At 38.5% G+C, this 11,191-nt stretch overlaps 1 protein-coding gene across 1 annotated transcript in view; it reads right to left on the bottom strand.

Moving 5' to 3' along the window:
- The window catches only part of LOC101847704, a 24,632-nt gene that overhangs the window by 8,954 nt on the left and 4,487 nt on the right, over positions 1-11,191 (bottom strand). The window contains exon 3 of the mRNA XM_005092000.3: positions 3-205. Within this exon, the coding sequence (XP_005092057.1) occupies positions 3-205 (203 nt within the window). The remainder of the gene's footprint in view (positions 1-2; positions 206-11,191) is intronic.

Consider the following 11,191-nt stretch of genomic DNA (forward strand, 5'->3'; position numbering starts at 1 on the left):
ACGTGGAATAGTTTAGCTGAGGTTGCATAGAACTGAGATTTGGAGTGTGCACTCGATCAGGAAGAAACATGAACATGGTAGCTTCCCAGTAAGGTTTGTCTGCTATCCATCGTAGACGAGATGTCTCACCCTCGATGGGGTTCGTTAAGCTCCAGTCAACGTCTATGTAGAAACCGGCCGAATCTGGGTTTTCTTTCAGCAGTTCCTACACATGAAAAATATAGAAAAAAAAGATTAAAGAAGCAGTAGAGCAGATGTTTACTTGTTAAAAATAGTAAAACTCATAGTCACAAGTCATTAATGAACAAGCAGAGAAGGGCTTTTTTATGCACATATTCGTTGGGTTATCGAGTACTATGTTTTGTTAGTATACTATTACAACTCAATAGTTACTTTTCGACGATAGTTTTGATAAGCCGTGTCTAGTTTGCGTATGTGGAGAGATATTTCACATGTATGCGTGCGTCTAATTTCATGAATGTCAGTCGTCAGAAAAAGCCTTAAAACACAATATTATTACTTTCATACTTAATTCAATTTATAATAGTAATATGATATATTGCATTTTGCAAGCCATTGAAGAGAATACTGATGGGCTTTACTTATTTTTTTATCCGCAAGCACTTAAAATGTTATTCGTTTGTGGGTTGTTTTTTTACTTTAAAGCCATTGCAATTGTTTGTTAATATCTTGTTGAATGAATAGTTGCACAGTTACATAGTTCTATAAGTAAGCTCCATAATGTTTACATGGATCGAACTAAAGTCTTTTAAACTGTGATATTGATTTTAATTGGCACTGCCATGAACAGTTTGAATGTCTAATTACTCGTGACAGAGTGACTTGTGTTAGATGAATCAGGGGGTCAATGTAAAGTTCACTGGTTTTCTTCCGAAGAGTCCTTACACTTTCTTCAATTTGATGTACATCTGCTTTTCGTCTTTGTTTGTTGTTGGGTTTTTTAGCTAAGTGAAAATACATTATTTTAAAATAACAACTTTGAATGCAACAACCAGGGGGTTCAGGTTCATTCAAACTACAATGAGAATATCGAGGAATACAGGGTCTAAAATGCATGCTAAGTTTTACAAATATGCTATGTTTGAGATTTGCCATGCACTATTTCAAGTTGCAGGAACATTTTCCGAGGGGGTACTTCGAAAAAGATTATTGTTGGCATGGCACGCACAAATGTAAGTGTAGAAAGTGAAGTTGCTGAAATGCTGCACCAGCACCAACGCTTCTTAGATCATTCAGGAGACAGTCTGAGAGTGACACAACATTTCAGATGGTAAAAGCAAATAGTCCATAAAAATTCCCCCAACATGAGAATCGAACTCATGTTTTCCGTGTGCGATGGTGAAGTAACTATCCACACACCACAGGCACCTGCAATGCTAGTGTCAATTATAAATATATACATGCACGTGCACCTTCCCTGTCACATACATACACACACCCACACACCCACACACCCACACTGCCCCACCCCCACACACACAGACACGCAAGCCCACGCACATACATATATGTATATATGTATATATATATATATATATATATATATATATATATATATATATATATATATATATATATATATATATATATATATATATATATATATATATATATATAACATTATATAATATATATGTCTATATCTATAATATATTATGCAGGTACAATCTTAGGAGTTGGGAGAGAATGAAACAGTGTGTTTCCCTCTCCTGTAAAAAGGTCGGGGCTTAGTACATAATGCGAACAGCTTGCAGAGGATATAACATGAATTATAGGGCAACGAAACCTGTTTTGTTGAAGTCAAGGAGCAGAACTCAGTGCAAGCAAATCTGAATATGGCAATCGAAGTCTTGCTGCTCCTTGCTATTACAGACTTTTATACCTGATGTTTTCTTTCTCCACCACAACGACAACCAAATCTCTTACAAGATGACACCATGTCTCCTTCCAACGACAGATTTATTCAACTTAACACAGAACGTTCAGGTAATCTTAACGTTAAATGAGGCGTATACAGCTTTTGAATTTACTCTTTTGACTTCTTTGTTCCTGAATACACCCGACTTGAAATACAAAAGGTGATTCAAAGGCTGGATGAAGTACAAGTTCCCTGAACATTTCGCTTCTTTTCTCTTTTCTTTGCTGTCTCCAAAGCATATTCTGTTGAACTGACGTGACGACGAAACCAAGGTGTTTATAGTTCGAACATATCAAAGCCGTAGTACTGCTGGTGATAAACTCGACTTGCGCGCAAGTTTTGCAGGTTAAATGTTTGACTGAATATTCTTCATTCTTTTATACATATATAATTATTTTCCCCGAACCACTTGTCATGTAACTGTACCAAAGGCCTAGTTCTTGGAAAGTTCCTCTATGCCCAGAGCAAAGTAAAATTTAAAACTAAAATTTTCTCCTATCTGTCTTTGACTGAACATTTCTCAGATCAATGCAAAATAGAAATGCCATGCCTTTTACCTCGGTTTACAATCTATTTGGAGAACGATAATGTTGTCAGAGTATAATTGACACACGGGCGACCCGTGACACGCTCTCTCTTTTCCTCTCTTTTCTGGCTGTCTTTCTCTCCATGAGTCCGCTTTATGTTTTCTTATACCCAAACAATGTTTATTTTCTCCTTTATTTTTTCCCACTGAACTTTTTAAAACAACACTAGCACCAACATGTTACTGTGCAACCCTAATCCTTTCCGATCCACCGGAGCCATTCATGTTACCAGACCTATCTCCCTCAGTACCATTTGTGTCAGAAAGTCGAATTCTTGCTACCGGGACGTCACCGTCACGCTTGTATCTGAAACGAGGACAGTGGACAGCTAACTACTTTGTTACTTCCGAGTTCTCCATAGTCTTCAAGTTCAATTACGTTCGTATCGCCCAGGAGATCGGACCCTGGACGTCACAGCTCGCTGAACAACAAGATCACTGTCTCCAAACGCTGAGGGGAACCTCGCAACAAGACCGTACCAAGCCACTAAAATTCCCAACCAAATAGCCTTCCGATGGCTACTCGTGTTACGTGAATCTCGCATTTCTCTGGGTGACCATGGTAAATCCGCGAGTTGCGGGGTGACACGCCACACTGCCTGCTTTGACGTGTATACAGGTACCACCTCCGCATTTTTACCACAAGGGCACGCTTCGGCAAAACAATTCCTGTGTAAGCAAATCTAAAGGGCCATGATTGGTGGGCTGTAGGAGTTGTAAAGAAGAGAGAGAGAGAGAAAGAGAGAGAGAGAGAGAGAGAGAGAGAGAGAGAGAGAGAGAGAGAGAGAGACAGAAAGACAGACAGAGAGAGGCAGAAAAGAGACAGAGAGTCAGAGATAGACAGAGAGGGAGAGAGAGATACACACAGGGGCACAGAGAGAGAGAGAGAGAGATACAGAAAGAGAGAGACTGACATAGTCACGTCTGTGTGTGTGTGTGTGTGTGTGTGTGTGTGTGTGTGTGTATGTGTGTGTGTGTGCGTATGTGTATGTGTATTGTGTGTGTGTGTGTGTGTGTGTGTGTGTGTGTGTGTGTGTGTGTGTGTGTGTGAGTATGTGTGTGTCTGAGTGTGAAAGAGAAAGAAAGAGAAGAAGTAAATAAGACCTTTTAGGAAAGAGTGCACAAAGACGTTGCTCTTTTAAAATGCCGTCGGCTTTTTCAACTACTTTCATCCTTTCAGAGCTGTAAAATCTTGTCAACTCTCCTGTCTCACGTTTTTACTCGGTTGCACGGAAGAGAAATTGCTTTCAGCGTTGTTTCTTAGAAGAAAGCATCTGAAAAAGGAGCGTGTTTATCGAAACAAAAATGGGATCAGAAAAGCCAGATTTGTTGATCTCTGCTGAGGGAGATTTGCCGTACAAATGCATACATACATACACGAAAAGATCAATAATCCTAAGCCACAAACAGAACCGGTAGCACTGGTGCAACGCCAGGGTTTTTAGCCGAAGTTCAGTATAGATGTTGCACACTCGCACTCTCGCCGAATCAATCTCTTCTAAAAGTAATCTCAGATGAATTTTATCTCATTAGACTGAAACCCAATCTTTCGAGTGTTTTCTCGGGACATTATTAACCTAATTCCCCCCCCCCCCTTCCACTTGTTTGCCCTTTCCTTTGTCTTTCAACTGTCTGCTATGTCTTGAAGAAGCATTTAATTGAGTCTAAAATTAATTGATTTTAAGTTACCTTCGTTATAGTATTTATAAAGATATTTTTATATTTAGGAGTAGGTTTGTCAAACATGATATAATAGATTGTATACGCGGAATTCAATACCTAGAGGGCAAGTGCAAGCGTTTACGGCTCATTCGTTAAGAGTTCATTTGCTAATCTTCAAGTGTCCTTTTGTTCACCCTCTTTTCATAAACCACACACTTTATAACCACACCCAATCGTGTGTTCAGAATGTTCGTTTATTTTTATATAATTATTTCAGCAAACAAATTCAGAGTGTATTCACTGGGTAATATTTAGGCAATCAAGCGTTTGAGCCGTGAAGATAAAAGGGAGAATCGAGAAATAAATAAACAGCGCTAAACATATTTATAGTGCAACGATTACAACCATATGTTCTCTTTAACATTAATCTGTGGCAGCCATGCAAACGTCATGCACTACAGATACCACCAACCAGGGTCAATTAAAATAATAATATTCTTACTTGTTGAGCACTGTGAACTAAACCCATACAGCTCCTGGCGGCAATCGGAAAGGAAAACGGGTATACGCGTCGTGTGTTGAGGGTTTCTTTCTTTCTTTTTTTTGAAATGGAGAGGAAAGGGAAGAGGATAATTGAAACGTTTGTAAATCAACTTCCCAATTTTGCAAAAAAGAAAGTTGATGAAGAAAATACGACGACGAAAACCTGAAATGCGTAATTTTGTTCACGTAAACAAGGTTCAATTTTTAAAACTTTCACATATGAAACTAGTATTTAGAGCCGTCTTCTTGTTTAACTTTTCGTTTACTATGAGTGCAAATGTGTAAGTGGATTATATTGAATTTCACCAATGTTAAATTAGGTGCAGTTCTGTGCAAACTTGTACTCTGATTGATCGAGATTATTTAAGGGGGAGGGGCTACACCTGGAGGCTATCTCGCTTATTACTGGACCGAATTCTACCAAATTTCACACATATAACAAGCATAGTAAGGAGTCTTAAAATCTGCAATCAAATTTGAGAAAAAGTTAAGTTTCCATGGATACGCCGCCATATTGGATTTTATTGACATGTCTTACGTAATGAATACCGCACTTATCGCTCATGGAAATTGATTGTTTTTTTGCATACGTGTTTACAAACATTAGATCTAAAATTCTGTCTGTTGTTTTTTTCCTAATCGAATTAGAAAATTTATTATGAATTTTTTCCTGAGGTAGCATTCAAGTTTGCGAAAAATCCGTGAAAATCCACACTCCAGACACCACCAACAAAATTCTATTCAATATATCAAAATTTCAAAAGATAAATGTTTAGTATTACTTTTTCTCTTCATTCTGTGAAAATTTCATGAAAATTGGATGAAAAATGGTGGAGTTATTCAAAAAAGTATAGAGAAAAGTCGCATTTTGAGAAAACGGCCGATAAAGAAAAATAAAATACTGACTTTATGAGGGAATGGCGGTTATAAACATGCCCGGTATGGGAAAAAATACGGTTTTGGGGGGGGTTCTTATGCCCTGAAATAGTTGTAGGAGAGGCTGAGAAAGCTAAAAATGCCTACAACTCAAATTCCATGATTTTGAGCCGAATTTTGATTTTGGGGGGTGTACCCCCCCCCTCCCTTAATCACCATACCTCTAACAATAATATGCTCAGGCCTCTACATTTCAATGTTTCTACTTTTTCCCAAAGTATGATCATGCTTTCAGCAAAACCAGGTTTAATGAACAATAATATTATGTTAATTAAAGCCTAATTGGACCGTATACGAAAATTAGAATAGTTACAGTAGTTAGTTATGGATAACCTCATCTACTGCATCCCACTGATGTTTCTGCTTATGTGGTTCACAGCGGCTTCCTCAATTCCAAGAAGCGGGCCCAATACTATTACGCCGTGCTCAGACTCACACTAGTTTCGTAAATAATAATATATTACTTTTAGTCGACGACAGCTCTGGGTATAAAACGGGTGAGCCATAAAGAGTCGGTCAAACGGTTGTCTGTAGGCCTACGATATAACGACTTTCAACTTGCCTTTATCTTAGAGAAAGCCAAAATCTTTTTACACCAATGGCTTGAGATTTGGGCGTGACGTGTCTGCGTATAAACACGCGGTTTCGCCAATTCACCGATGGTGTCCTGGTTTGAAATGTATAGACTGTCTAATCTACCCCGTTGCTCTATGACTATTTGTATAATACGTTGGTAGTATAATACCGTAACATGAGCTTTTGGTAAAACGCACCAATACGTTAAGTTGAAAAAGATTAAGATGCGGTGACAAGATGTATGGTGTAGAGAGGAAGATAATTGGCACCAAACAAACAAAATGGTGTCCGGTATAAAGGTCAGGACGTTCCTGAGCATCGCCCAAAACTTGGCAGGAAAAGAAAATTAAGCTCTTCAAATTCGTTCTACATGAGCGCTAGAGCAGTAAGGACAAAGCCACCAGAACGTGAAAAGTACGGTTACGGTTAACCTGACAAACTCTCATTTTTCTTAAGAGACATCATGTCGGGAGATAAGAACAGAACATTCATTCTAAAAGTTTTGTGTTTCAGAAGTGTATAGCTTGTTGTATTGTACAATATATCAGACATTATGTATGAACCCAGTAAAACCCCATTCCTACAGTAATTGAGAGAATTTAACAAAACGTTGGAGCTTCATTGGAGGAAAGGTACATACTATCTTTATTCGTGCTCTTTTCTGAGGATCAGCAAATCCATTGTCGAAGGCAATTATTTTTATTTTTATTATTATTATTATTTTATTTTTTTTATTTTTTTTGGGGGGGCGCGCGTTTCCGACTCTGCCTGTTAGGATTTAAATAGTTTGTAGGACACCCAGCAGAATGGCGAATATAACATAATATAACATCTTTCTAAAATGCCAATCGAACTAGGGTTTTTTTGTTCTATTTGTGTTTGCTTGTTTTGGGGCTGTTGTTTTTTGTTGTTTGTTTTTTTCTTTCGTTTTCTGTATGTTTGGGTTCTTTTTAGGGGAGGGTTTCTTTTTTTATCTCTTTTTTTTGGGGGGGGGGAGGGGTATGCATAATGCAAAGTGCCAAACCTTTATACCAAGGGAGACAGGTAGTCGGAGATCTACACACGTGTTATCACATCACAATAACATCTTATAATCTTTAGGCTCTGGCAATAAATTGTTAACCTTTTCAGAACTGAGGCCTTTTCGTATACTTTTACACAGAGGAGAGAAAATTAATGTTCATTCAAATAAGATTCAAATGAAACCATATTATCATGCTTTCATTTATTAAAGACAGACAATTGCTCAAGTTGCAAATACAGTACATCTAAAACAATCCCAAATAATAAAGTAGAATAGAAGCAGTGAACCAGATTTGGACAGCGCAAGTGAATATCACACCTCAACACATCACTGAAGAGGTTAAGGTGGCCTTTTTGTCTCTGATTATTATCCTCAAAAAAATATTTTTTTTTCGCTTACTTTCAACCTCAAACTCAGTGTGTAACACTTTTGTCTCGACCTGTTCTGATTTGTTTTGCGGTAAAATGCAGACTCTTTTGCGCCGACTCGCCGAAATCTACAGCAACAGCGACAACAACCTTATTGCTCTGGGTATTTGTTTGCTTTTGACTGTGCGTGTACGCAGAGTTATTAAAACCGTATTTATCGCCGGTTTCCCTGTCTGAATATGTTTAGCGTTGTTAGCGGTTTGTATAACAAGTGTTTTAAAAAAACTGAGTCAGAATGCCAGAGATAAAACTATGAATATTTCACCGTGAATGTTCTTTTTTGTAGAAGAGGAATGGCTTTATATTTTATTCTCTCCGCGATTCAACTACTCAGTAACAATCTTCTCTAACAATTCAGTTGCATTAATTAAATTGTAATCTAAGACAAGCGTACTTTCCTATTTCATTAGGGTGATTAAAATTCATCTCAATTTTTTTTTACTTTGTAAAGCGAATAGAGAAGGCTGCTGAAAAGGTGGGACAAATAACGAACGCATTATTATGCAGCATTGTCCGAAAGAGGGGCAGTCAGACAGACAGACAGACAAACAGACAGACAGACAGACCAGACAGACCAGACCAGACAGGCAGACATATATTTAAATATATATTATATGCGTATATTATATAACTATATGTTAGATATATGGGAATGTAGATATATATATATACACACACACATATATATATATATATATATATATATATATATATATATATATATATATATATGTAGAGAGAGAGAGAGAGAGAGAGAGAGAGAGAGAGAGGGGGGAGGGGGAGCGAAAGAGAAGACGAGGAAACGGGAAACAGAGAAGACATATCAATACTGCGGGAGACAGAGTAAAGAATTTGCTGACAGATGGATTGGCGAAAAGTGGAGACGCAGGAAGGAGAAAGCTATTGGGGGGGGGGGGGACAGTGTCGATCAAACTGGATTAGGTGGAGAAAAAGAGATAGATATGGAAAGCTACTCCCAAACTCACATACAATAATAGAGCAGGGTAGTTTTCGCATATTAAGTCACTTTAATCACGTTGTCACCTATCTTAATGCAATAGGAATCTATTTTTGTTTTCTTTTGGTAAGTGTTTTACGACGCTCGCAACTGCATAAGGTCATTTGAGCGCACGGTAAACATTTTCAGTTTGGTAGGAATTCATTTTGAATTTGGCTGGTCTGCAGCAGAAGCCTACTCTTATCGATTTTGGACCAACCAGGGATCTTTAACGTGCGCACGAGACTTCTGAGATTTTTGCCCTTATCCAAGAAGGCTAGGTGTTTGATCTTATCTACCCTAAGATCAGGGATATATATGTCTGATAGACAGCAGTAAGAAAGAGCTAATGAGTAGCAGTAAAAAGGCTGTTGAAAGAGTCTGGAGCCCAGAAGAGGGGGGAAATGGGGGGAGGGGGGCGAGTTTGGGGGCAGAAAGTGAAGACGAAAGTAGACGAAAGGACATGTTTAGAGAGCAGGGAAAGAAGTGAAAGAAAAAACTTTTAAAGAAGCAGTTTTCCGTCACTGTCAGATTTCAAACCGGGGACCTATTGAATGAGAGTCTAAAACCTGTAGACCATGAGAGCCCCCAAGAGGTACTTGGTGTCTATAAAAAAGAAGATCCACTTAAAGGACAATGACATGGTCATTAGAGTAGAGTCCGAATTTTAACAACGATTCGAACAAATAAACTTTAAACAGGGGACATCAAATTTGCAAATGAAGAAAACCCATCAAAATATTAGAGAAATTTACAGTTTTTAAAAATTCAACCAAAATCCGGTAAAACGCAACATGTCGCTTCTTAAACGCGTTCGGTCACAGGTGCGTGATCGACCCGTTCTGATTCAGAATAAAGACCGTAGAACCACAATAGTCGCATCAGTTGGATATATCACCGTGCTGAAAAAGTTTTGAAGAAGTTTGGGGAGGAGAAGGTGTTATGCTGTATAAGAGGTCTGGTTTCAATGAAATGAGGCCATACCCCAAATGTTTTGAGTGGCCCTTGTGTGGTTGCAAGAAAGGTTTGGGGGACGCCTTAGAAGCCGTAAGTTAACAATTTAATTGTCACCATATTCCCCCAAAATTGAGCCCTTACAATCATTACCTTTGGGCTTTTTAACGTACAGAGTAAACGGAAACAACGATGGAACGGATAAAACTCAATGTTGAACTGGACGTCCAAAAGAATAGAGCGAAAAACATGACACAGGGTTATTCTGAATTCCCAATGGCTTATTGGAGCTGGTATGGAGAGAAATGGTCACCTTCTGGAGATTTAAATAACCATCACCACACTGAGTTCACTTGGCAATATATTTTTTGTATAAATATGCTTTTCAATTCAGAAATAATAACTGTTGTGAAACAGAACTTTGCGGTTGATATTTAAGAAGTTGCAAAGTTTTGCGTTTCACTTAAGTATGGTTTAAATTTTTTTGAACGTGGCAGTTGGTATATTTTACGCTAATTCTTTGTTTTGGTAAGTATTTTAAGGCTGTCGCAACTGCAAAAGGTCATATGAGAGAGTGGGACATATTAAACATTATCATTTGGTAGGGATTTTGACCAGGTGGCTGCCGAAGCCTACTATAACCGATTTTAGAACACCATGTGATCTTTAACGTGCGCAACTTGCACACGGTACCTCCAAGGATTTTTTCCATGTCAGAAAATGCTATGTGTAGATTTTTCATAACAGAAGATCAGGGGTGTAGCTGAAAGTTAACAGTAAGAAGGAGCCAGGGAGTAGCAGTAGAAAGGCTGCAGAAAGATTCAGGAGCCCAGAGGCGGGGGCAAAGGGGGTGAGGGGGTTGGGGAAGAAAGTGAAGACGAATGCAGACGACAGAACATTGCCAGAGAGTGGGAAAGGAGGTAAAAGGAGACAATTTTGGAGAATATTTTTTTTCGAACTGGGGACCTTTGAATGAGAGACGAACACCTTAACCTCTTGGCCACGAGAGCCCACCCCTTTCATACTCAATAATACAACGTCCCCGTAGTTGGATTTTATTACTTTTATGTTTCTTTGTAATCGGCGCAAAGACGACTGAATTACAGTCGTTCAAATGTGTCATTGTTTGGACACTCAATATAAAAAAGTAAGTTGTTGTTCATGAAATTGGCCCCGCGAGTACTCAGTCTTATGCGAACTCTTTAAAACAGTCAAACATGTTTTTTTTCACTGTGTAAAAAAACCCACATGGATTGAATTGATAAGGTCGGTTTTGCATTAGCCAATTATTGTCCTTCAATAGACTTAAATCAACAAATCGATTAACATGAAAGGTAACTGGAAAGAAGACACCAAAAGCAAGTAAAAACCAAGCAACTTATAAGCAATACCCATCAGCTTGATAGTTAATACCCACGCCTGCGTTCATCCCACTCTTCATGCTTGCATCCCAGCAATTCCCCACCCCTGGCCCTGCTTTTGGCATTACATGAGACTAACCCCTCCTCCCCCGAAAAGCACACACACACACACACACACACACACA

The sequence above is a fragment of the Aplysia californica genome, unplaced genomic scaffold (genome assembly GCF_000002075.1).
Source record: "Aplysia californica isolate F4 #8 unplaced genomic scaffold, AplCal3.0 scaffold00039, whole genome shotgun sequence".
In the NCBI taxonomy this organism is placed as follows: Eukaryota; Metazoa; Mollusca; class Gastropoda; order Aplysiida; family Aplysiidae; genus Aplysia; species Aplysia californica.